The 27,887-nt window shown below is 33.5% G+C and overlaps 1 protein-coding gene, 1 long non-coding RNA gene and 1 pseudogene across 7 annotated transcripts in view; all 3 read left to right on the forward strand.

The window, feature by feature from the left end:
• Positions 1 to 27,552, forward strand: part of NCKAP1 (NCK associated protein 1) — a 99,320-nt gene extending 71,768 nt beyond the window's left edge. For all 6 annotated transcript variants that reach the window (XM_028510854.1, XM_028510853.2, XM_036023213.1 and 3 more), the window contains 11 exons: positions 1,897 to 2,115; positions 2,303 to 2,433; positions 2,703 to 2,800; positions 10,991 to 11,084; positions 16,584 to 16,666; positions 17,955 to 18,035; positions 21,488 to 21,581; positions 23,643 to 23,759; positions 24,348 to 24,457; positions 25,740 to 25,829; positions 26,740 to 27,552. In XM_028510854.1, the coding sequence (XP_028366655.1) occupies positions 1,897 to 2,115; positions 2,303 to 2,433; positions 2,703 to 2,800; positions 10,991 to 11,084; positions 16,584 to 16,666; positions 17,955 to 18,035; positions 21,488 to 21,581; positions 23,643 to 23,759; positions 24,348 to 24,457; positions 25,740 to 25,829; positions 26,740 to 26,856 (1,234 nt within the window). In that variant the 3' untranslated portion in view covers positions 26,857 to 27,552. The remainder of the gene's footprint in view (positions 1 to 1,896; positions 2,116 to 2,302; positions 2,434 to 2,702; positions 2,801 to 10,990; positions 11,085 to 16,583; positions 16,667 to 17,954; positions 18,036 to 21,487; positions 21,582 to 23,642; positions 23,760 to 24,347; positions 24,458 to 25,739; positions 25,830 to 26,739) is intronic.
• Positions 2,830 to 8,078, forward strand: LOC118500055 (annotated as a pseudogene).
• On the forward strand, positions 20,401 to 21,341 carry LOC118500056. Its single transcript, XR_004902580.1, has 2 exons — positions 20,401 to 20,696; positions 20,935 to 21,341. It is a non-coding gene; the product is annotated as an uncharacterized LOC118500056 (long non-coding RNA).
• Positions 27,553 to 27,887: the final 335 nt, after the last annotated feature.

A 27,887-nucleotide genomic window follows, 5' to 3' on the forward strand; every position in this document is an offset into this window, starting at 1 on the left:
CCCTGGATACATATCTTACAGAGGGTAACATTAAATGTTTGAAAACCTCTGGACTAGATTAACTGTTAAGTCTTTTCTGGATTTTGTTATGCCAGTAGAATTCAAGACTTTGAGGCATTCAGTTCTATTTAGAGCTTTATAAGTTATATATAATGTTTCTTGAAATGATATTGCATGTGAGAAGTCAGTAACTTTCAACTTTATAAATGTTTCTTAATCCTTTTTCTAAAGTTACACACTTATTAAAGAAAATAATTGATTTTATTGTAGAGAGCAGGAGGGTGGGTGGAGGTGGAAGAGGATGTGGGGGGAGATAAGTGGTAATGGAAAAAATACAATAAAAACATGAACTATTAAAAAAATACTGATTTGACAAGTTTGTCTCAAAGGCCTTAAAGCAACTTAATAAAGCAATATTTGCTATAGATTTTTCAAAGGTTTGTGGTCATTAACTAGTAGTTTTTGTACCATATGCTTAATTAACATTGTGTTAAGTGCTATGATTAGTAATGAAATGATAGAAAGCTTCAAGCTGTAGTTGGTGGGAGATTATATAAGTGGGCACCAAATTGAGTGTTAAGACATCAGGTGACTAGAGGAGGATCTGGTGTTGAACAAAGACTGTCTGTTGCTGTCCTGTAGTAAGGTAGTCATCCTGACAGTAAAATTCAGGATGCTGTAGTATTTAAACCTAGGGGATATTATGCCCTCTGGTATTCATCATTCTCAACTAGGTGGGGGGTGGTAAAGTGGTGGGTGGAAGGTAGGATTCAATTTACAGCTCCCATGGTTTTCTTCTGTAAATATGTAGTCTGGTCCACTAATCCACAGAGAAGCAAATAACTCTTTCTACCAAACATCTCTCTCCTTAGTAATCAAGATCAAGCCAAGCCTATAAACTTGTTTACTTGGGAAAGGTCTTTACACCACCACTTATACAGCTTGTGTTAGTTGGTTGATTGTAGTTGATCAGTTGAGCACACTCTTTGGATGTAGGGGCTATATACAAGGATAACATTTTTATCTTAAATTGGTCTTGGACTGTTTCTACTGATGAGGTTTATCTGTTTTTAAGGATTTGTTCTTGCAAATACAGAATTAAGAGCTTTTCAGATCTAAACTTAGTGACTGTTTTATGAAATAGAGGTGGCCAGTGTAGGAAAAGATCATGTAGGAAAGTACTTTCAAAATTTGTGTCGTTTTTAGGCTTATGCTGTTTCTTGGGATATAAATTAAATAGAATTGTGTTTCATTTGTTATAAGTGATTAAAGAACAATGAAGTTTTGTTTGTTGTCTTGTTTTGACTATAGCGCATTTTGTTGAGAGGCAGTATTAAGTTAGGCAGAAGTGTTACCAAACCCTACACCCACCAATTCCAAACAAAGTGACCGTGATCAGTTTACTTGAGGTCTGAGTCTTAGTTTTTTCCATATGTGAAATGGTGGTAATAACTGTACAGTAGGGTTACTAATTATGAGAATTACACCTAGTACATGTAAAAGCCTTAAAAACTACTGGCACATAACAGTGCCAAATGCATTCAAGCTTGGCTTAAATAGTCTATTGTACTTGCTACATACAGTGTATTATGTCAGAAGACTTTATCTTTAAATAATTTTTATTACTGATGTCTTCAGAATTTTTTAAGTACTTTTGATTAATTCCCATTTTTAAGCACTTTTGATTAATTCCCATTTCATAGTACCTTTTAGGTAGTCATTCATTTATTTTAGGTTGTTTCTCTTTGGAAGATGATAGTAATTTCATGGCTTTGTAACAAATTGCATTTAAAATTAATTTGATTTTTTATTTAATATTAAAGATTAGTAGGTTGAATGGCCTGCTTATATACATGCAAAAGTCAGAACTCTTTTCTTATTCTTTTTTTGCCTCAGGTCAATTGTTGGAATGACTATGTATAATCAAGCCACACAAGAAATTGCAAAACCATCAGAGCTTCTAACAAGTGTAAGAGCATACATGAGTGTACTTCAGTCAATAGAAAACTATGTGCAAATTGATATTACAAGAGTATTTAATAATGTTCTTCTTCAACAAACACAACATTTAGACAGTCATGGAGAGCCAACCATTACAAGTCTATATACAAACTGGTAAGGAACACATTTGGAAATTTGGAGTGATATAAAATTGTAATGAACTACTTGGGAAAGTTGTTTTTTTATGGATAAGTGCTCATTCATATTATCAGTCAACTTAAAATTATATGAAAGAATGTATACCATAATAAATTTTGAATTAAACAGTTTCTTCCAGTTATAAATTTACTTTTCTTCTTAGGTACCTGGAAACTTTGTTAAGACAAGTCAGTAATGGTCATATAGCATATTTCCCTGCAATGAAAGCATTTGTGAACTTACCTACAGAAAATGAATTAACATTCAATGCAGAGGAGTATTCTGACATATCAGGTGAATAATACTATGCAGTGTTTTAGAGAATGAAGAAGGCTTGATTTATTTTTTGGCTTTTGATTTTATTATAAGTGTTTTCATTTAATTATATGCATAATCATACATTATATCTTAGGCTTGCCTTTACTTTTATGTGACTTTTTTTACTCTTAGAGACTTCTCAAGATTTTTGCATTAGTAATTGGCTTCTATAATATAATGTTTCAATATGTTAATGTTCTTAAAGTATTTGCTCTAAGTATAAAATTAATTACATTTCCTTTCAGAAATGAGGTCCTTATCAGAACTGCTAGGCCCATATGGTATGAAGTTCCTAAGTGAAAGCCTTATGTGGCATATTTCATCACAAGTTGCTGAACTTAAGGTAATGCACTATTTATGAATTTTAACTAATAATTTTACTAATTTACACATGAATTGCTAAAAAACATTTTAAGAAAATGAACAGCAAGCCTAGACTGTTAATTTTAACCTGACATGAACATTCTCATATGTAAATGAAATTATACCACTAGCATGGTCTTTTTATTTTATTGTATTTTTTCATTACCATTTATCCCTTTTATACTCTGTTCCACCTCCACTCACCCCTCTCCCCACTGCAATCACATTGCTGTCTGTGTCCACAAAGCATGATCTTTAAATAGCATCTTTGTTTTGTTCTGTTTTACAAATAGTAATCTGATTTACTGAAAATCAAACAAATACATAGGATAAGCCAATTCCTGCATGGTTAATATTTTGCTTAGTGAATAAAATAGGTGGCAAGGGTCAGTGTGACTAAAGGGAAAGGCAGTATTACCCAGTGGTTATGGACTTAAGCTTTCAAATCAGGTTCTCCTAAAATTCAGTCCTGTCAGTTACAAGCATTGACTTTGGGCAAAATTGGAACTCACTATGCTTTTACTTTGAGAGAATTATCTGAACTAATTAATACATGCCAAATGTTTGAGTATTCAGCATAGTGCCTGTTACAGAGTAGGTACTGAGTAAATGTTATTTTGGTATTCATCATGTCGTTATTACCTCATTGTTCTTTTTTAAAAGACTTTCACAATTCTTACATAGAAGGCAACTTTTAGATATTTCATAATGTAGATTTTAAATTCGCAAACTTTATACTTAATGTAGTTTTAAGTGCACAGACGTTGCAATGCTAGTTTTGGTCCTTTACAAGCAATATCTTTTAATTATTAGATTCATTCCCCTATAAGTACTTTATCTGTTTTCTATGCTATTGTCCTCAAATAACAGATTTCTCATTTTCAGCTTACTTTCTTGTGTTCCTTTATATATGAGATAATAGAATTGTGGCCCAGCAGTTTTACTTTGCCAATAATTTTTTATTTCAACTGAATAAATAAGGACTTCTAAAATTGTTATGGCTTTTAGTGCCTCTTTGCTGTTCAATGTGGTCACTTGAGTATTGTGATGTAGTGATGAAAATTAGTCTATTTGGATTTCTGTGTGTTAATATCTATGAGAGTTTAAAGGCACGTGATGTCCCTAACAGTTCTGGAAGGATCTGGCCTTTTACTTTACCTCACCTACCTCTCCAGCCTGGTTGGCGTGCCTATTGTGTCACCTCAAATAATTTTCATTGAGCTATGCCTTAGATTGCCTTCTTATAACATTCATGTATTTTTCAAATGTCACCCTATCAGAATATTTTTCCTTGTCCAAGAAAAAATACTTTTTAAAATAGTATACTTTTAAAAATAGCAGGCATCACTTTTTCCAAACTTTTTACATAAATAGATCCCTTTAAGTCATTGGAACTGGAATAGTCCCTATTTTACCAACTAGGAAAGTAAGATCAAGAAAGATTAAGTAACTTGTACAGGCACACATGCTTAATAAAGTGGTGAAACTAGTTTGAACCTGTATTGTCTACCTGGCTCCAATGCTTATATAAGTATGGTGCTATACTGTTTTTAGAAATGAAAGGGATCTAACCATTCATCTAACCCACCCTTACCCACTGCAGGAACATACACTACATTTTCCTAGGTGAATGACCTGCTGGTCTTTTGAAAATGAGGCAGTCTCATTGATTACTGTATAACTAATATTGGACTCAATATCTAAATAGTAAATTTTGATGGTCCTTATTCTTACATCAGTCAAGAAGCAGAGACTGCCTTTGACAAGATTACAGTTCACATGTTTAAAACTTTTGCCATTACACACACATGCATGCAAACCCTCTCTCCCCTACTCACGCCACAGCTTCAGTGTATACCATCAGTACTGGCCACCCAGCTCAGATGGTGTGGGCCTGTCAGTTATCCGGTATGAACTCCATCACCCCAAGTTGTCTCTGAGGGAAGTTTGTCCTCTTTTGTGACTATGCTATAGATATTCTATTTCAGTCAGTTCTGGGTTGTCTCCTGGCAAAATTGTGGGAGCTGGTTTTCTGTTTGTTTCTGGAGATACTGGTGGCACTAACCTTTCCAAATGGGATTCGCATCTCCAGAACAGTGTGGAAAAATACACATCTTACTCAGACAAGCTCTGAGATGTTTTTATTTCCTCATCTTATAATGTTTCATTGCCAAAGAAGCCTACAGTGTGGTTCACTAAAAATGTTGTGTGTGTGTGTACCAGAGGTAATGAAAAAGAATCCCCACAGCCTGCTTCACCTCTCCCAAAACAAAAGGGAGAGCCTCCAGCTTTAACAATAGCAGGTGGTGCACTGTTGGTTCAGCCCCTGCAGTTCAGGCTGAGCAATCTATAAAAATTGATCACACTGAAATTGGTGAAGGAAAACCCAAGCCTCTAACTTCAGAGGAAGCATCCTCAACTTCTGTAACAGAGCAACCACTGGAAGAAGCAGCTTGCCTTGCACAACAAGAAAAGCAAGAACAAATTAAGCTTGAATCTTTAGAAAATGTTCTGAGTCAAACTGCTTGCGTCACTCAGCAGGCCATTGTAGCTCAGAATGCAGCAGTCCAGGCCATCATCGCCCACTCCAACATAAGGAAAGCAGCCATGGACTGTTCTGAGGTTGCGGGTGAGAAGTCGGGTCAGTGGTGCACAGTGGAGGGTGCATTGAAGGAATGCAGAAAGACAGTAGATAAGGCTGCCAGTACCCTTCTCAAAGCCAAAGGACAGTTAAAGAAGATGAAAAGTGGAATTGAAAATGCAAAGAGATATAAGGGGTTGCTGTGGCCAAATCTCATAAAATCTGCTACAGAGGGGAAACTTCACAACATTGTAGTTGATCTGGATAATGTGGTCCAAAACATTGAAGCAGCTCAGACTGAAGCTCAAGTTGTATCTTAGTATCATGAGCTGGTGGTCCAAGCCCAGGATGACTTTAAGCAATCACTGGACAGTATTACTCCAGAAGTCTTGCCAGGGTGGAAAGGGATGACTGTTTCTGACTTAGCTGATGAGAAATCTACCAACAATCATGTTAGACATTGTCTGTTATTTTTGGATCTTTTTGGCTTTTGTTGTAGTCTTCTTAGCAATACTTTTATAAATTTTGTGTTATTTTCTCCTTAAGTGTTAATGTTATCAAATATATTTTTATTCTTGAAAAGAAATGGAAGGAGCTTATGTTTTAACATTTCTCTTATATCTTGGAGTGATTGCATTTTCTTTCAGATATACTATTATTTATAAATAATAGTGTAAATAATCTTGGCTTTTTAAAATGCTATTAAATTTTCTGATTTAAGAGTGTTGCTTCTTGGCTGGATTCTTTTTCAAATATTTGATAATATTAAACTTGAGTCCAGAACCTAGATGAAAGAAACTTTGTGTATAAGACCTCGATTAATTACCTTTGAGAGACATGGTTGTGAATTAGCTTGGGTTTCTTATTAAATGTAATATGCTACAAAACCAAGATGTTTTATGATACTGAAATACTTTTTCACCTAAAATTTTGGATTTTAGCAGTCTTCTATTTGATCATCCATATTTGACCTGATTTTTCATTTTACTTTTATAAAAACTTATACATTTTACTAATGATTTAATGTTAGTTACAGGAAGACTTAAAAATGAGATTATATTTTGGTATTTAGTGGCTTCTTCATATGGTCAGCCATAAATATGAAAGCTTCACATATCTAGTATTATAACTTTATCAATTTACTTTTCTTCAAAACAAAGCTAGTCCTAAAATTCAATTTTCTGGAATTGGCACAGCGCTTCACCATGATGTTCTTAGAGTTCCCTCTTCAACAATTGCAAGAAGTAATCCAGATTTCCCTGGATTCAACTACTGGTGAATCATTAAGACCTGGACAAGGTACTAGTCATGACTGTAGTCTCAGCCTCTGTGTACTGAGTCATACACTTCCAGGGGCACTCTTGTATTTCATTACATAGGAAATCTTATGATGATACTACAATGGTGTTCCATATAGACAGTGTGTTGTATACTATTCTGTCTCATTGAATTAAATCTCCAGAAGTACTCAGTTTGTCAATGATAATTCTAATTGTTTTACATTTTTCAGTGGCCTATAAAATTGCTTTCTTTTAGAATTAACCTAATTAGGAAATTACAGAAACAAAATAACATACAGAGTTTTGCTTTTAATATTGGTAGGCGAGGTTATTTAAACCACCTTAATCTCCTTAAAACAATTTAAAAACCCTGAGAGAGATACAAAGAAAAAGAAAGCTCTATAAAGAAGAGCTATAATAGGATGGTATGTCTAGGCCAGAATCAAGGAGAGTGAAAGAGTGAAAGATAAAAGCCTAGCACAGGAAACTGCTTTTGACCTAAGGAATCTGCTGATCCAGAAGTACCATTTGTAACATTGATCTGTAATTTTTGTGGGCTTGCCAGGTAAGAGGGTTTGTAAACAAAACTCAAAGCCTGCCCATAGTGGGGAATGGAAAGTCTGCTTAAATTCCTCTGCACCCTTTTTACATAGATATCCCAAAGGGTTAGAACTTCAGGGTAACAGTGAACTGGAAATGATTCACCCCCTCCCTAGGATTTGCAGCTTTATTACAGTGTTGCTCTCTTTTTCTGATGAATCTTGAGTCTTGAACCTGGAGTAAGGTGGTCCTAGATTAGTATTATCTGTCCTAAGGTACTTGACAGAGGCTAGTACGAATTCTCTCTGGAGAAAGGTGCCTTAATTAGGCTTCAAGTGATTTCTGCAAGTAATTTTTCAAACATGGTGATCTGCACCTAGAGAGTGGAAGTCCATTGGAGATCAGTAGAAGGCGGAGGTAGGAGGTTTAGTACATCTGGCTGGATGACATAATTCTTAAGTCATATTCCCCCTTTCTCTTTGTCTCCGTCTCTCCCCCTCCCTCTCTACCTTCTGTTCCTGGTATTCCTGAATTTAAAGTCCTCCTTACTGACATTGCTTCACAGATGATAAGTTGTATGTAAAACAGCCCCAGAGAGACATGTAATAACCCTTCTCTTTTCAGCCTCAAGTCTTCCTTTTTATGCCACTGCCTACAATTTCTGAGACATTCATTAGCTTGCCTTCTGCATTTGTTTAGAAGCTCCTTAGAGGAACTTGCTGAACAAATTTCTCATCTCTGTGTATTTTTTGCTTACTTCCATTTCTAGGAACTTGTTGGCATCTCTCATTTGCTTTTGTTTCCTCTTACTTCTTTTGTTATTGTATTTTTATTCTTTTCCTCAATTCCTGGAGGAAGTGTGTGTGTATGTGTGTGTGTGTATTTATTCATCTGCTTACTTATATACACACACATACACATAATACATATACAATTTAAAAACCGTGAGAGAATGTTCTTTTAAAGAAGAATGTATATATGTGTAGAGAGAGAGAGAGACGAATTCTCTCCATTTAACCAGCATGTCCAACCTAGTTTACATACTTATTTGAGAATTCCTATAGGAAAATATCTGAAAGTGAATCAAAGGATATGAACATTGAAATTTTTTCTTAATATTTTGAAATATCCCACTGAACATATCATATCTCATACCATCCACACAGAGCATGATGATGCCTCTAATAGCATTTTAGTTTTTTTGAAATTAGTGCATAAAATGTTTTGGAGGTAATTAAAATGTTTTTAAAATAGTTCTGTAACTTCTTAGCTTTTATTTTCTAAATTGACAAACTAAATGTTATGTGCCTACATCTTTCTTATCTTAAGGATGACCTTAATTGTTTTATTTTCTCTGGTAGCTGAAGACCTTTTTGTTTCAAAGAGTAAAGTTGTGTGCCAATTAAAAAAAGAGTGTCTTTATATTTAATGGTTATGAATAAATCGTGTGTCAGACATAGTCAACACTGAATATGTACTTGTGGTAAAACATGTTTATTACTTTCTGGAGAAGAAAACAACCAGTCTTGTTTTCTACTAAAATTCTTGGTGTGTTTCATTTGGAGTTGTGCCTGTTGAGTCAATTTATTCTTCCAATCCTGCCAAAAGAATTGTTTTGGCATTTCACGGGTCAGTTCTTTAGTTCTTCATGAAGTTCTGGAAGCTTTTTACTTTATCTCAAATGGAGCAGGAAATTGAAATATGAATCGTGTCAAGAATATAACTTTCTTTTTAACAGGAAACTTTATTTTTTTTCTAGTAGTCTTGATTGGTTTCAAGTGATTTGTCTCAGTTTGTTCTAAACCATTTAGTTGGTAATTCCTAGTATTCTAACTCTCATTTTACTCATCAGTGATATTAATCAATAGCTTTAAATATATAGAGAATTTTGTTTCAGGATACAATTGAGAGAGAAAAGAAAAAGTTTATATAAGCTATACTTTCAGGAGGAGACATAATTAACTTCTTAAAAAGAGTAATGTGCTAACAAATGCTTTAGGTTAATGGTTCTTAAAGAATTGTTCCCAGATCAGCAGCAGCAGCAGCAGCAGCAGCATTACCTTGAAATTTGTTAAAAAATGCACAGTTTTTGGTTTCATCTCAGACCAACTAAATTAGGATATGTGGGGCCGGGACTCAGCAATGTGTGTTTTAATTAACAAGTTCTCCAGATCAGTACGATGTACACTGAAGATTGGGAACCTGTTATTTAGGAATTAAGGGGATGGATTTTTAAATCAGACAAACCTATATTCAGATTCCAAATTTTACTATTCAGTATCTTTGCTACTTTGGGCAACTTATCTAACTACTATGAGCCTTAGTCTCCTCAGTTGTAAAACTGGAATATCCCCTCTCTCATTTGGATCAGAGTAAATGGGATTGTTTGTAAATCGCCTAGTACAAGGCTTAAAAATGATTAGTATTCTTAATATTAAATATATACTATAATTTATTGATTCTAAAACAGTTATTTCTGAATAATATTTCTGAAATTATATGTCTTAGAATCAGATGATTAGAAAACATTTCAGTTTAATTGATGATTTTTTTTTCCTTACTGGCACATAACATAATGGTGCATTTAAAACTCAGTGGTGTCTTTGATTCACTGACATTTGATATTATATTAAAGGTGAATGAGCACTGTCAGATTGTGGTATGTAGCTTGAGTGTGTATTGGTTGAATCAAGTTTTAGAATAGGACAAGTATTGATTTGACCCCACAGCCAGCAGGCAGTATAATTAGAGTATAGGAGATGATTTAGCAAATAAATGTGACTGAACATTTTGATTGGGATCATAAAGAAAAATATACTGATGTAATATCAGGTAACCTAAACCAAATTCATACTAGCATAGGAAAAATGATTTTTATAGATTTTCTGTGTAGTTTTTCATGCTGCCCTTAAAACACCTGTCATTAGCCTTTGGCTCATAACAAAACCACTGTGGCACTTTAACAGTGTGCTTGCAATGTCTTTATACCTAGACCTGCTGGACTGAAATATGCAAGGATGAAGCTTGGATATGTATATTCAGAACTACATATGTCCAAATTCAGGCCATTTGTCTTAGTTATAATTTTTAAACTAAATTATTTTTCCAATGCTTCTTTTAAGAAAAACGTTCTTTAATAATGAGTTCTTAATACTCATTATTATTAATCCTTTTAATACTGTTCTTAAATAGTTATTCTTCACTCTCTTCCCTTATTTATATCCCTTCTTTCTTTCTATTCTCTTTCCTTTCTCAATGATCCCTGAAAAACAAGGTAAATGGTTGACATTTCCATTTGATAATTTGTGTTGGAAAATATTGTTGTTATAATCCACACGCAAGTGGTACCATACCCCAACAAGTTATTCTTCTTCTGATCGTATATATCCAGCAATGAACTCTAAGCTATTTTCACCTAGCTTAAACAGCAAGAATTTTTTTGGTGGAATTTATTGTTCTATCCACTTCAGTGTCTGCTTTTTATTATTAATACTGTTCTGTGTGTAAGGATAAGATACTCCTTTGTCCTACTACTTTATTGCTTTTTTTCCTGAATTCTTCTCTTCCTGAATTTGCAAACTGAAGAAAACATGAAGCCTATGTAAATTTGAAGATTCCCTTAGTAAAACAACAAAAAATATATATAGCATAGAGCATCTGGGTTTCGTGAATTGTATTTCCTATCTGTCAGGCTGTAGTTTCCAAGCATGCTCTTATCTCATTAACACAAGGAGGTCTGTGCCTGACCTGGGATTTTTCTTCTTTTTAGAAACTTGTGGTGGAGAATGTTGATGTGCTAACACAAATGAGGACCAGCTTTGACAAACCAGACCAGATGGCTGCACTCTTTAAAAGATTATCATGTGGGTAACTTATGATACTTTTTATAAGTATTAAGAAGACCAGAAGTATTTAGCTTTTGCTCAAAATTTGTAAACATAAATATTGTAGTAAATTATGAGCAGTACTCTACTTAGAAAGAGATCTGAAGTTGTACTTACTGATTCATTTAAAAGTCTTCCCAACATTAAAAAAAATAGTGAAATTCCAAATAAAATAGTCTTTGTATTTGAAAAACCAGGTTTATTTTCCCAAATAAAAAATAATCCTTAAGAAAATTAAAACCATTTGTGTTAGATATTTCACTTTTGATATTTTTCTTTTCAGTGTTTTACAGATCTGTCAAATTTTATGAAGCTATAAAATGAGTTAGGGGATTTCTTTATTAGGCTGTCTTGTCTTGCTTTAAAATATAGAAACCTATTTAATACACATTAGTATGAAATTATGCTACAGTTTGCCTTATAGAACAGATCAGTGGTTGCCAGAACTAGAAACAAAGCACTAAAGGAGTTTGGGGGCTTGATGAAACTGTTCACCATAGTGGTTATGGTGATAACACAAATCTACATATGTTCATCTTTTTCCTAGAGCCTGTACACCAAAAGGGGAAAAAAGGTCAGGTTCACTGTATAATACTTTGAAAAATGAAATTAAAAAAATGAAAAAAGAGATTGACTTGGTAACATTATAGGAAGGAGGAATGTGAAAAATATTTAGGCAATTACTAAATATCTGCTCGATATTTAATCAAGTAGACTAGAATAGTTTCTAGTCTTTTTGTTTATTCTTAACATTTTTTTATTTTTCATGTTTCCCTTATTTTTTAATATTCATTTGACCACCCCACTAGCCTTAACCCTAGTCAGTGTTCTACTAATTAACAGCATTTGATCATATCATCTGGTTAGAAGCAACTAAGCCACTGCACTGTGCAATCTCTGTTTACTGTTAGTTTGACTCTCCTACTTGTGGAATTAAAACAAAATAATAATTTGTTAAAATTTGTAGGTTTTCAAAATAAAATTCGTAATCCTTTATCTAGATTCTATTTACTTGAATTTTGTGTATAATAGTGGTGATTCATGACCCTGGAATTGGCCAAAATCAAAAGATAAATTGTCTTAGTGGTCCATATATATTATTTATTTTTAATAGAATTTATTAAATCTTCTTTGTGATTTGGAAAAAATAATCTGCTCAAAAGTGGCTTCTTTTGGGAACTAGAGAAAGCTGCTCTCTTTTCAGTTGAGCTGTTTTTCAGAATACTCTTTTGTCTCTGACCTCTAACCTTGTGCTTCCTTCACCCTATATCCACAAGTTGATGTACTTACAGAATAATTTGATTTTTATAGTCAATAATCATTCTTTTCAATACCCTTACAAGAAAAGAGCAATATTATTTATTAAAAGTAACTCTGAATTGGGAGGCAGTCTGGAATAAGTGTTCAGTTTTAGGCTAACTATGTGACTTGATCAAATTTAATATTGTTCCTTCTTTTTATTCTCTGACACTGTGTTTCTTGGGGTTGGGCTTATTACTATACTGGTTCCCTTATTCCAGACTTTTATTTTCTAGTGTTCCTATAGTGATTTTTCCTTTTTAAAATTCATTCCACTCACTTTTGCCCTGACCTTGCCACTGTCTACAGAATTACAAGTTGCCTTTTAAAGACCTTTATTTACTTAAGCAGTACTTTGATGTTATTATCACCTGAAACTGTTGCACTGGTAAAATCCTGAATTTGAAACTACACTCTCAGACCTGTATATCTTCGGCTCTCCCACTGCTTCATGCCTGTTAAACTCTTAGTTCTAGCTCATTGAAACTTTGATGTCTCTAGTTACTTACTCATTTTGGACTGTAAAATTTTGTTAGTGATTTTAATTCTTTCTCCTCTGTACTGTCATACTCTTGACTTTTTGCTGCATTTGTCATCTGAAGTAACTTCCCTGATCCCAAAAGTGTTCTGCTCTCTGGAAGCCAGATACTGCTAGTGAAATGACACTTTTTAAGACTGTTGTTAAACCTGCCTCTTACTCATTCTGTCACTCTTCATATTGCTAAACTTTTTGACAAACTTGTATTCACAGTTTTGTCTTCCCAATTCTCTACTCTCCATATACTGTAGTATGGCTGATTTCCCATTTGCAAAATCAAGTCCTTTTTCCTTTTATTCTACTTGATTTCTCTCTAGTGTTTCTTTTATTTTTCTTTGTATTTATTTTTATTCTTTTAATTTGCCAATGCTTTTACCTCTACCTTTTTTTTAAAATCATTGTTCTACAGTCCTGTTGGGAAAGTGTATCCATTCTTACTTATTACGTGTCTTACATATTCATCTTCAGCCTTGACTCTGTTGAGCTCCAGATGTTTAATACCAAGTGCTGGTTTGACCAGGGGTTCTCAAAGTGGTTTGTTAACCAGAAGTAACAACCAACAGTTATCACCTAGGAGCTAGGAGCTTCTTAAGAATGTAAATTATTGGGTCTTACCCACACCTCCTGAACCACTTTGCTGATTTGTACTGAAGTTTGAGAAACATTGTTAGACATCTTCAGGTATACGGCCCACTGATACTTCACAATTTCTCTGGAATGGGAAGGACCTTCCCATGGGAGGTTTAAGTGGGTGAGGAGAAAAAGCCTGATACTCTTTTATTGACCATTTTATTACCTTTCTTGCCATCCACCTGGTGACTTGCACAAGAAAATTTGGGTATCTTCCCTGATTCTTTTGTCATTATATTCTATATCTAATAGCTGTATCTTGCAGATCAGAGTTTATAAATAGGTTGGTCTTATTTGGCCCTATGCTGCATTAAATTGAGAAAAATTGGTTGTTTTTAAAATGGGACATTTTGCGTAACAATCCAGAACATCTGTCAGTATTTCCCCACATGGCAGTGATTAGCTAGAACTAAGTTGCAGGTATCGCCCATAGAAATTTTTCTTCAGTCTTTCCTACTCACTATTCTATCTTTTATCTTGTCTACTTCGCTGTTTTATGTTACCTGCTGTAGTGTTTAAGCTTTTAACTCGTACTTCAGATCCCACCTCTTAAATCCCAAATCTATCCCGTAGTACTTGTTTAAGGCTTTGTCATTGTTTTGTGAACTACAGTCAGGGCTTCTTAACAAGCAGTCTTCTCTTTTTAACCTATCTCCCAACATTTAGAGTCATGTTTTTAAACATAATTCTTTTCATATCATTCTTTATATTTTTGAAAACCCCGAATAACCCACTTACTACTAGAAGGAAAGTCTAATCTACTTAGCATGGCCTTCAAAAGCTGTTGTTTGTATAAACTTCATATCCCGCCCTTTCTCTCCTGTCTCCCACTACCTTTTGCTTGCCTGGCCCAAGACCCACATAGCCACTGTTCTAGTATGACCATATTTCCCATGTATAATGTCCACTTTTTTGCCCAAATTTTTTAGGGAAAAATAAGGATATGCATTATATATGGGTAGTACTAATTCTGTATCTGTATAAATGTTTTTAATTCTTCTCTTTATGCTTATGCATTAAAAGTGTAACTCTAGAAAGCAATAATGATATCCGTATACAAAATAATACCCTGGAGTATGATAATCGGTTTTGTTTCTAAATATAAGTAAATTTAAAAAATGAATTAAAAATTAAAACAAAAGATTTTTTTCTGAAAGTTTGGGCCAAAAGTGTGGGTGCCCATTATACATGGGAATACATTATACACATCAAAATATGGTAATTAGTTCCTTGGGTTGGGTCTTACGAATTTGAGCTGCTAAAACAAAATACTATAGACTGGGTAGTTTATAAGCAACATAAATTTATTCCTCACAGTTGTGGCAGTCCAAGATGATAATGCCGACACGGTGGGGTGAGGGCCTTCATCATAGTTGTGGACTTCCCTTGAATTCTCACATGACACAGGGGGCTAGGGTTCTCTCTGGAGCTTCTTATAAGACACTAATTGAATTCATGAGAGTTCCACCATCATGGCTTAGCAACTTCTAAAAGCCTCACCTCTGAAGACCATCATCAGCTTTGGGAGTTAGGATTTCAACTTGTAAATTTTGTGAGGACACAAACATTTAGACCATAGCAGAATGTTAATGGGAATTATGGGAGGTAAGGGAAGGGTACCAGTGGTCAAATAAGTTTGGCAAATAATCCATTAAAAGATAAGGTCAACAAAATTTTTTTCTGTAAAATTTCTCAGAACTTTTAATATGTGTCATTGCTGTACATATTTAAGAGGAAGTTGTAGGATACAGTTTTTGCCAATGTATTTGATTAAATTCCACGTAAACAATGTGGGAAAATATATGATGTCACAAAACTGTTTTCTTCTATTCCTTTTTCTGGACTGGAATACCCTTCTTGTTATGCCCAACTTGGGTGACATTTTCTCAAGATAAATCTTTCTCTTTACCCTCATTTCTTCTCTCCTTTTCTTGATAGTAACAGTTTTCTAGCCTCATTACTTGAATAACCATTTCATTGAACATCTTATTCTGGGTCTCAGCCACTCTGGTGAGTGCTAGAGATAGATAAAAAGGTTAGTAACACTGGTTTCTGCTCATGTGAAATTTGTAACATATTTGTGCCTTACATCATTTTGTTAATAGTACTATTTGTAATTCTCATCACATTTTGGCTTTTATTATGCCTTGTTTGAGTGTTATACTAAAAGATACTTAAAGTTTAAACAAACTACGTAGGAGTTAGAAAGTCAAACAGTTCTCTTCCTTCCTATTCAAAGAAAATAACAGTTAATCTATCTTTCTAGAAATTTGTTATGTATATATAAATTATATATATATATCTTTCTCAAATGTAGTATTTTCTTAGTTATCTTGGCAGTTCATTTAGACTATTTAAGATCTAGATTATTATTCTATTTATATTTGTTCTTATTACCTAGTAGAATGCATTGTATATGGGAAGTAATTCTCCCTTGGTTTTGTTAACCAGGTTTTAATATTGAATATGTAGTAACAATTTTTAGAGTAATGCTCTGTGACCAAAATGTAAAGGATCAAATTCATTCATTATTTTTAGTAACCTGGGCTTGTGAAAACTGCCCATCATCCCAATAGTCATTTTTGGTTTCTGGACCCTCCAGACCTCAGCAACTTAAGAATTTAGCATCTCCTAGTTGTGGGGCCATTATTTACCTCATATCCACTCTGATCAGCTTCCTCTTTTCCCCCCTAGTCTCTCTTTCCTCCTACCTATACCATTTCTGAGATAGGAGTACAAAGGTAGCTGTTTCTATGATTGTTTCAAGATTCTGGTGAATCACCTAAAACCACTCTAAAGAATACAGTGTACTCTGTTTGCAGTAAATGACAATTTTCTTAATTTTAATATCAGTTTTCAAAACATTTGCCTCTTTAATCATTTGTTATAATCAGATTGCTATTCATTGTGCCTTTTATCATGGGAATTTTATAACTAAGAATTTTCTCCAAGGTTAAGAAAGAATCCACTTCATATTCTTTTCTTCTCTTCTCCCCTTCCTTCAAATTTAGCTGTTGACAGTGTCTTGAAGAGGATGACAATAATTGGTGTAATTTTATCCTTCCGCTCATTGGCACAAGAAGCACTTAGAGATGTAAGAAACCTTAAGTACATATCCTATATCCAAATAATTCCTTTTAGTTTACCAGAAATTAAAAGTTACTCTTTACATTTATAATTGGCAATGATATCATTAAAATTCCAGGTTTCATAGTTATTTAAAATAAAGTATACAGAAATTAAAGGTACTTAAATGTAGTTTTTTAAAGGATTTTATTTATTTATTGGATTAGCCAAAAAGTTTGTTTAGTTTTTTCTGTAAAATAAAAGACACATTTTTTATTTTGAACAATACCTTTATTGGATATTTTGTGTATGATGGCTGTCTTCTGTGTGATATAATGTTGATTGTTCTCAGTTAATGTCTTGATTTGATTGCTATCAAGTTCAACTGGTCCACCTGATAATGGAGCATCATACAGTGAAAAACCTCCCATGAAACTTCACAAACAACTTTCGGCATGTTCGATCAGTCATAGCGCCTTCACCGTACACTGCAGAAATCTTTTTGTGTGTTTCAGTTGCATTTTTACCTTTCTTGAAATAAAGCGTAATATGCCAAACATGTTGCATATTTTCTTCCATCTTCAGTATTAAAATGGCTATGCAAAAATTCACCAATTTTGATACATTTTTTAATGCATGTTGATATGACAGCTGTCACAATACAATCACAATCTTTTTTTTTTTCAGATTCTATTTATTTTTAGAGAGTGGGGAAGGGAGGGAGAAAGAGAGGGAAACAATTAATGTGTGGTTGCCTCTTGCGTACCCTGTACTGGGGTCCTGGCCCACAACCCAGGCATGTGCCCTTGACTGTCACAATATAATCTAACAAATTGTTTCAAATGAAGTTAAAGACAACTAAGCGTTACTAGAGCCATCCTATGGGAAAAAAATATTACCTTAATATTTTTAGAGAGGGGGGAAGGGAGGGAAAAATAAAAATACCAACCCAGGCATGTGCCCTGACTGGGGAACTGGTGACCTTATGGTTTGTGGGAAGATGCCCATTGGTATGCACTAAGCCATACCAATCAGGACGTTGAATGAATTTTTCTGTTTTGGTATCAGAATTCAGGAAATATAACTTGCCCCGCTATTGAGCTACTTTTTCATCTTTACTCTCCATTAAACCATTTATCATTTGGTTATGCTCAATTTGGCATTGAGTATATACATTCCATTTCTGTGTATTTTAGTACTTTAGAAAATTACATAACAAAATAATTTTTATGAAAACTGAAAGTACTCAAATGGTAATATTTCATAATAGAAGTCACTATTTAAAAATAATGGTGTGTTTTTATTGTCCTGCCTAGGTCTTGTCCTACCACATTCCTTTTCTTGTAAGTTCAATTGAAGATTTCAAGGATCACATTCCAAGGGAAACTGATATGAAGGTAATAAAACCTTATATTTGGATTTTTACAGTTTCTAAAATGAAATATGTATTACATATGAAATAAAATTTAATAAATCCTAAACTACTAAGTTTCTATTTTAGACCGATAGTTAGCATGCTTGCCTTTGAAAATGCATCTTACACACCAACATACTGTGCAGGCATTTTGAAAGTTAATCTTCCTTGGTCACCTATAACAGTGTAAAATGGAGTGGGTATTGATCTTTTTCCTTAAATGGATACCTGTTCATGGTCATCAGCACAGTGAGAAAGATGGCAGAGTAAAGAGTTGTTTTGTTTTAAATAGAGATAAATTCAGTCAATTTTTTAAATTGACATTATAAAATCTTACAAAAGAATGCTAGTTGTAGGCTATAAATTTTTTTAATACCTTGTTTTTAAATTAGTAATTATAAGATAAGGTTGGTAGCCATAGGTCCACAATTTTTTCTTGAAAAATTTATTCATCATGAAGTCCAACCACTGATGGCAGCAATGATTTACCAGTGGTGACACATCTAGTAAATGACATGTCAGCTCATATCTATGCTTTTTAGGCTATTGTGTTCTTGGAATGGTTATTTTCAGGTTTGCATATTTTGAAAAGCACTGACAGAAAAAAGTAATGTCTAAACTCTTATATGACACTCAAGTCTCTTCTTAAATTTAGGGCTTGTCTATCACAGTTCTGTCCATCTCCCACTCAGTTCCCGTGTTAACTCTGCCCCTCTTTTCTTCGTGTGCATCCTATGAGATAACCAGATCTGTGTACACTCTTACATCTTTGTCCTCTAATTTTATTCTACCTGAAAATCTTGCTGTTTCTCGTTCTACCTTTTGAAATTCTCCTTGTTTAAGGCCTGATGATTCAGTTGCTATCTTCTAAGAAACATTCCTTGATCCCCAGGTGATCATAAAGATTTTTTTCATCGTGTTATTCTCTTTATCCATTATAGAATTAAATACATTCTACCCTGTGTTATAGTTGTGATTTTCCTCTTAAATTTATACTAGATTGTAAACATCATGAAGACTAAGACCTTATTTTCATTATTTTCCCACAGTGCTTTGTACAGGATAAATATGTGAGATCAGTAATTGTTCTGTGATTTTATGATTGGAAACTATATATTAATAGTGCAAATTGTTTTTTAAGTGGAAACACTGTAGAAAAAAGTGAAGAAAACATTAAAGGTGAATTCTTGAGAAGACACTGGTATGCAGATCATGAGAATAGTAATTAATATTCTGAGCTACCATCCAGTTTTCTTAGCACTTGACCAGCAATCTTTTCTAAAAAAAGCTTACTATTTTTTAGAAAACCAAACATGTATTTGTTAATAGTTTTTACTAAGATAAAATTTACCTACCATAAAATCACTTGTTTAAAGTGTACAATTCAGTGGACCTCACAAAGTTGTGCAAGTATCACCAGTCAATTTTAAAACATTTTCATCACCCTATAAAGAAAGGTAATGCTCATTAGCAGTCATTTTCCATTTCTTCCCACTCCCTAGCCCTAAGCGACCACTAATTTACTTTCTATCTTCATAGGTTTGCCTCTTCTGACACTTCATATAAGTCATGTAGTACATAGTTTTCTGGCACTGGCTTCTTACACTTAGCATAATGCTTTCAAGGTATATTCATGTAGCATATATAAGTACTTCATTTTTTATTGCCAAGTAATATACGGTTATCTGGCTATGTACCACATTTTATTTATGCATTCATTAATTGATAGACATTTGGGCTGTTTCACTTATGGGCCACTATAAATAATGCTCCTAAGAATATTCATGTACAAGTTTTTGTGTGGATGGCCATGTACTTTCATTTCTCCTGGGTATATTCTAGGTATGGAATAGCTGGGTCATATGGAAATGCTGTGTTTTTCCTTTGGAAAAACTACCAAATTGGTTTTCAAGTGGCTGTACCAATTTGCATTTCCACCAGCAGTGTATGGCAGTTTTAATTTCTCTATATCCTTGTCAATATTTCTTATCTGTCTCCTTAATTATAGCCATTCTACTATGTGTGAAATGCTACATTCTGTGTGAAATCTCCATGTTTTGATTTGTATTTTCCTGGTGGCAGATATGTTGAACATCTTTTCATATGCTATTGGCTATTTGTGTATATTCTTCAGAGACATGTCTGTTCAGGTCCTTTTGTTCATTTTTCAGATTTTTTTTTAGTTTTGAGATGTAAGGGTTCTTTATATATTTTGATACAGGTTCATTAAGAGATACATGATTTGCAAATCTTTTCTATTTTGTTTTTCATCATAGTATTTTCTGGAGCACAATAATTATTTTGATGAAATCCAGTTTATTTTTTTATTAATGCTTCTATGGAAGAAACCATTGCCTAATTCAAAGTCATGAAGATTTATGCCTATATTTTCTTCTATGACTTTTATAGTTTTAACACTTATGTTTACATCTATGATCCATTTTTAGTTAATTTTTATGGGTAGAGTGAATAATGGGTAGAAAACCAATGTTTATCTACAACTTAATCCATGGCAATTAACCATTTATTTTAAAATATACAGTTTTATTTCATTTTATATTATATATTATGTGTATATATTTATATATATATATTTGGTTGTAATATCAGAGGTAACCAATTATGTAGGTAGTTTTAAAGTGAGGTGTGTTGAGTGCAGGCTGCGAACCCAAGTGTCGCAGGTTCGATTCCCAGTCAGGGCACATGCCTGGGTTGCAGGCCATGACCCCCAACAACTGCACATTGATGTTTCTCTTTCTCTTTCTCCCTCCCTTCCCTCTCTAAAAATAAGTAAATAAAATCTTAAAACAAAACAAAGCAAAACGAAAACTTCCTGCCTCTGATCTGGAATCAGCCATTGAAAAACAAAAACAAAAACTGAGGTGTGGAGCAGTCAGAATATCTTAAATACTTGAAATCCATATGTGATACCAAAAAAATTACTTTAGTCATAGAAATTCCTTGATCGGATTTAAATCAGTGCTTCCTAAAGGTGTTATAAGTAATTTACCACATTTATAGATACGATAATGATTAGGCCACTATAATTTTTCATTCAATAGTATGGACATAAACATAAGTCCAGTACTTCTGACTCACTTTTGTTCATTTATTCATCTCTTTTTGCTGGATATTTTACTAAGAAAAATAACAACTTAAGAATGATTCTGTTGGAATTTGCCACAGAAATTATACAAGTTTTGATTGGCTAACAGTAGGAAGTTATAAACAGTAGTACCTCACAAAGTACTAAAATCACCTATTCATTGTAGTTTAGTTGTGTTGTAGGTCCTGCCTCAGGAAAGTTTTCAAAATTCTCTAGTGTTCTAGTAGGTGGACTCTAACTTAAACAGTGTATCTTTTCTTACTAAGTGAGGTTCCTCAGAAATTCATTAGAATATTTCTCAGTCTGTAATTCTCTCATTTTTTCCTCAGGTTGCAATGAATGTGTATGAGTTATCATCAGCTGCTGGATTACCTTGTGAGATTGATCCTGCCCTGGTCGTAGCTCTCTCTTCACAAAAATCAGGTAAAATGCATTTTTAAGAGCTCAGAGAAAAGAAGAACTACCAAAAAAAGCTGAGAGGGAAGAAATAGTGAAGGATAAGGAAAACCAGGAGAGAGTAGCTTCCAGGAAAGTGGAAAGGGAATGATCAATTATGTATAATTAGTGAATGATGCTGGTAGGAGTAGTGTCAGTGGAGTTTCCAGGGCAAAATGCCAGTTAGAAAGGGCATAAGAAAAATGGGAGAAAAGGATTTAGGATAAGTATGAACTCTGTCAAAGAGTTTTACTGTGAAAGAGAGCAAAGACATAAAATTATAGTAGGTGGAGGCACAAGTAAAATCAACAGAAAGATTTTTTGAGATGGGAAAACAAAGATTTATGCCTATGTTTATTTGTATGCGATGAAGATGGTCTAGATGATACCTTGGAAAGAGTATCCTTTTTTAATTGGACTATGGCTACTAACCATAAAGAGTCTGTGCATTATTATAGAATATTAAACTAAAGATTTTAAGGCCAGCCCTTTGAAATAGTACCCATAATGCTCTAGATATTTTTAGATTTGTCTAAAAAGTACCTAACATTTCATCCTTTTCTGGTGGTAAAATGCCTTCCCCTAGCACTTTGCATCAGTGCTTTCTGGATTTAACGTTGCTTTTTGTTGTGTCGTTCATGCAGTATGTTAATTATGGTGGCATGGATATCACTACTGTTACTTCATTTGCTACAGCTATATATTTTATAACCAGCCAAATTTTGAAAGCATTCTGGCTCTTTTTTTTATTATTATTATTCTGGCTCTTTTCAATGATTAGTAATTTGTGGTGGTGAATAGTCGGGTGGCTAGAAGTTGCCAGGTACTAGATAAGCCACAATTTTAATTCACATTACAATAAATACTTTAGAAAGGGCTACATTTTAAATAGCCTTAGGGCAATATTAGTTATTTTCATGTATGACTGGTTCCTTTTGTCTTCTAAAATGGGGAGGTTGGAAATCCAGTGCACCTTTTTTTTAAAGATTTTATTTATTTATTTTTAGGGATAGGGGAAAGGAGGGAGAAAACGAGGGAAACATCAGTGTGTGAGAGACACCTGATGGGGGGACCTACTCAACCCAAGCACGTGACCAGATGGGGAATCAAACCAGCAACCTTTTCCTTTGTGGGACGATGCTCAACCAAGTGAGCCATGCCAGTCAGGGCTCCAGTCCACTTTCCACATTTATATTTTTTAAGTAGTAAATTTCAAATTACATTCATATTTATTTTAGACAAAAAACATTAAGGATTTCATGAGATAATAAATTTTCTAAACTGTATTAAATAGAATTTTCTTATAAAATAATTTTATCATTAGGAAATTTAGGGTTCCAATTATCCTAATTATACTTTTTGCCCTGTAACCTTACAATTTAAAAAAAAGAAAAAGCCCTGGCTGGGTGGCTCCATTGTTTGGAGCATCATCCTGGACACCAAAAGGTTGTGGGTTCACTCAAAACAGGGCACATGGAGGAGGCAACCAGATGATGTCCCATTCTCCCCTCTCTAAAAATGAATAAAAACACATTCTCAGGTGAGGGTTAAAACAAGAAAAACATGAGAATTCCTTGAAATATGCCTGAGGAATTGATAATAGCCTATAATAATGTATATTATTTGTATCAATTCTATAGGGGCTGAGTAGAATATCTTACACAAAAATTAAAAATTGCCATTTCTAGTTTAGTTGTTCTTTTTTTAAAAGATTTTATTTATTTATTTTTAGAAAGAGAAAGGAGGGAGATAGAGAGAAACATCAATGTGCGGTTGCAGGGGGTCATGGCCTGCAAACCAGGCATGTGCCCTGGCTGGGAATTGAACCTGCGACACTTTGGTTCACAACCTGTGCTCAATCCACTGAGCTACGCCAGCCAGGGCAGATGTTCAATTCTTAACCAATCTTGAAGAAATACCAAAGAGGCTGAATAAATAAATACCCTATACAAAAATTAAAAATAGCCTTTTTGGGGTTAGATTATCAGCTCTTAACTGATCTTGAAGAAATACCTTGGTTTTATTTTGGGTTTTTTTTTTTCCCCTTAGAAAACATAAGTCCAGAAGAAGAGTATAAAATTGCCTGTCTTCTCATGGTCTTTGTGGCAGTTTCTTTGCCAACACTAGCCAGCAATGTGATGTCTCAGTATAGCCCTGCTATAGAAGGTAAGTAGTGGTTTAAAATTATTTTGGCAATGGAAAGTTACAAGTTTTGATATGGTAGGTACTTTTCAAGTAATTAGTGTTTTTTTACAATAAAATATGGGCTACATTTTCACTTACTGTCTCTAACTTTGAATAGTCGATTTTTCTTTTTCTAAGCCCCAATTTCCTGATACAGGAAATGTGTATATGTATGTGAGCTTATGGGTGTTAATGTGTGCATCAGGGGATGGATGGTAAAGGAGTATCCAGCTTTTAGGATTATTTTAAGGTTTGGATTAGAAAAATGTTTGTAAAGCAGCTAAGCATTTCATTTTTTAAGCGTCTGAGACATAAAACAGATGTAGGATTTCTTTTGGGGTCTCTGAAAATTTGCTTGTTAATACAGACATAATAAGTGTTGCTCTCTTGCTACACTCTTTTCAAGAAGGCTGGTCCTCATGAAAGTGAAAGGAGAATGAGATAGGTTATACCCAACCCAGCTTTTAATCACACCATTATTTATGTGTATAATGTCATTCAAGATCTGCCTTCTATGTCTTACTGATATTTGGGAGTTACACAGAATAAACCCTATTTGCACTTCCTCAGGGCACTGCAACAACATACATTGCTTGGCCAAAGCCATCAACCAGATCGCTGCAGCTTTGTTTACAATTCACAAAGGAAGCATTGAAGACCGTCTTAAAGAATTTCTGGCGGTATGTAAAATCAGTAGCAAAACTCATGATATTTTATAAATAAAGCTTAAAATAACTATGAGAAGTAACAGTAAATTCTTTTAATTAATTTGGGGGGAGGAACAGGTAAGGCAAGACATTAAAATCTAGGAGTAGTTTTGCATTTTTTCCCTGTGACTTTTTTTTCTTCAGCTCTGCAGTAGGACCTTTTTTCTAAGCTGATGTTTGTAGTGCCCTAGAACTTTGTCTAGGGTTTAAAAGAGGAAAAAACAAAACAAAGGAAATTGAGGCAAAGAGAGGATATTCCCTCTAAAAGGATATATTTTACTTATTTTTATTTGGAGAGAGACTTAATGGTGACAAACTCAAAAATAAGAATACAATCCCTGGCTGGCGTAGCTCAGTGGATTGAGCGCGAGCTGGGAACCAAAGTGTCCCAGGTTCGATTCCCAGCCAGGGTACATTCCTGGGTTGCAGGCCATGACCCCCAGCAACCGCACATTGATGTTTCTCTCTCTCTCTCTATCTCCCTCCCTTCCCTCTCTAAAAATAAATAAATAAAATCTTAAAAAAAATAAGAATACTGCTTACTCCCAAAAGAAGGTAATTGGGCTAACTCGACCCTCTTGATGTACGGCTCTAGTTTCTATATTAGTGTAACTCTTTCTTTCCTTTATTTTACTTAAAGGACCTTTTCCATATTTTACTTAAAGGAAAGATGCATCATGGTACAATGAACACTACGATATTTGCTTCTTTTCAGGTTTATATCCTGTTAGCTTTTTAGAAAAGTTTATTTTAAAAAAATTAAAGCAATTATAGTACTAACTTGAGAAAGTAACTTCTGTTTCAAAGAAAACAGTATTAAGATTTAAAATTTTTCTTTTCATTTCCTGTATTTCCTTTATTCAAGACTTAGTATCCTAATCTCAGTGTTCCTGTTAATTCAAACTCAGTGTGAAATTTTCTTCTTATTTTGGAACTAAGAAATATAGTCAATACGGGTATTAGGAAGATAAAAATAAATAATTTTTTAAAAGAAATACTAGTCCTGAAAACAAAATCAGTTTTAAAGACCAATCAGAATATTTTATTATATTTGTCTTTGTTCTGTTTATACCTTAATCACTGTCTAAATTATTCCTTGAATGTAAAGAATCTAAGTATATCTTATTTAATTGTTAATCATATAAGCAACCAAATGATTGAAATGTGTTGTAAGGTGAAGCATACTGAAAATAAGCAAGTAACTGGTAAATATTTCATTTAAAAAACTTATTTAAAATGTATTCATACTTTTAAGCTTGCATCCTCCAGTCTACTGAAAATTGGCCAGGAGACAGATAAAACAACAACAAGAAATAGAGAATCTGTTTATTTACTGCTAGATATGGTAAGTCTCATTTTTGTTTTGTTTTGTTTCTTTGGAACAACAAAGAAATTCTCATTCATTATAGTCTTTTCTGGGCATTTCATTGATTAAATAACAATAAGAGCTGAGGTACTTTTTTGATCCCTTGTGCTTACTCCACACACTTTCTAAAAGTGCTGAAAACAGAATGACAATTGCCTGTATTTTACATTGTAGTAATCATATCAGAAAACAACAAAAAAGATCAGTATTACCTATAAGGTATTCTTTACAGTTTTCCAACCATTTGGGAAACACTTGGGCCTTATATTTTCCTAGTGTATTAGTTTCAACTCTCCCAGTTTTCTTTAGTCTGATTTCATTCCATCCATCTAATATAATTTTCTGTAATTCTCTATGCTTTATTCTTTGTGTTCACTTCCATTCAGCTCTTTCCTCACTTAGAATAATTTCCTTTACCTGCAGAGATCTGTGTCTATCTTAATGAGTCAACATACCCATAGCTCAAATCTTTTTCCAGGTAGACTTTCCTGATTACTGTGGCCTACATTAATCTTTCTTCCCTTTTCAACTCCCTCCTCTGGAACTTAACAGCCTCTCACCACTTTTAATTATAGTTGGTTTTATGTTTGATTTGGCTTTCAACATAGTCTTGGATCCCCAGTTAGACTTCAAGATATGGCCCACATTTTAAATGTTTATATTTTATGTCTAATATATTGTTGAAGGCAGTGAAAGTATTCAGTATGTTCTGTTGATTGATTTATGGGAGTCATACACTGCGGCACATTTACCTTTCAGATTTTAAAGTAAAAGGAAAATAATTTGTGTCAATTTTTAATAAGAATAATATAAATTGTGGTTTATAAGTTGCTAGTAAATATTCTCATAATAAATAACTTGAATTCTGATGCATTTTGGAATTTTTCAGATTGTGCAGGAATCTCCATTTCTAACAATGGATCTTTTGGAATCTTGTTTTCCTTATGTTTTGCTGAGAAATGCATACCATGCTGTCTACAAGCAAAGTGTTACATCGTCTGCATAAAATACCTATTGAAGACAAGCACGCATTTTTGTTGCCTCAGTTTTACCTGTAAACTGTGGAGCTATTTTACCTTAAGGCCTGAAAAACAGTTTTGTGGATTATAAATTTCTTTCATATGGTTGTGTTTTCTGATCATTGGTTTCTTAATATTGTTGTACTACAATATACTTGGTTGATTTAGGTTGCACACTCACTGAATTCACAAAAATTATTCCTATAATTTTTAGAGTATTGTTTGAAAAATATACATTATCTATGTTTTTGATATTTGATAATGAAAAAAACCTTTGCTTGTTTATTTCTGAAAAAAGAATTGTATTTAGTGATTATTTTAGATAGTGATATAGCATTCATCTGTGTGTAAATTATTTCATATAGGAAGAGTTCTGATCTGTACTTATGGTTCTTATTGAAAACAAAACTGGATGTGCATTTCTGTGATGTTATGAATACATTCCTACTTTATTTTGAAACATTTGCCAAACTAAATACTATAACACTGTATAACATTAAAAATGTTAAAGGACTGCTTAGCATTAGAAGCAGACTATGTCCCGAAATTCTAAAACAACAACATATGTTGTTGCTTGTATAAAGCCTAGTGATAATTAATTTTTAGACTAACTTCCATGGTGCCCTACTGGCATTAGCACTACCATTGTACCCTGCTGTATAATAAACAATCTTAGACATTTATCAACTGTTGATACAAATGTTAGCCCCTAACCACTTTTTATATGTTTTAAATTTTTGAAATTCAAGTGTACCTGCCATAACATAAAATAAACACTAGACTGTATCACATTTTGAATGATTTCTTTAATTTGGGATCTTTAGAAATTTATTTAATTATATGAAAGTTTCAAAGGGGGAACAATTGGGACAACTGTAATAGCATAAACAATTTAAAACATTAAAAAATAATATGAAAGTTTTAGTTTAAAATAGGCTTTAGTTTAGAAATATCTAAGTATAGCATTTGATACTAGGTTAGCTATTATAAGGTTTGTTTAAATATTTGGAAAAACATT

The sequence above is a fragment of the Phyllostomus discolor genome, chromosome 4 (genome assembly GCF_004126475.2).
Source record: "Phyllostomus discolor isolate MPI-MPIP mPhyDis1 chromosome 4, mPhyDis1.pri.v3, whole genome shotgun sequence".
NCBI classification, from domain to species: Eukaryota; Metazoa; Chordata; class Mammalia; order Chiroptera; family Phyllostomidae; genus Phyllostomus; species Phyllostomus discolor.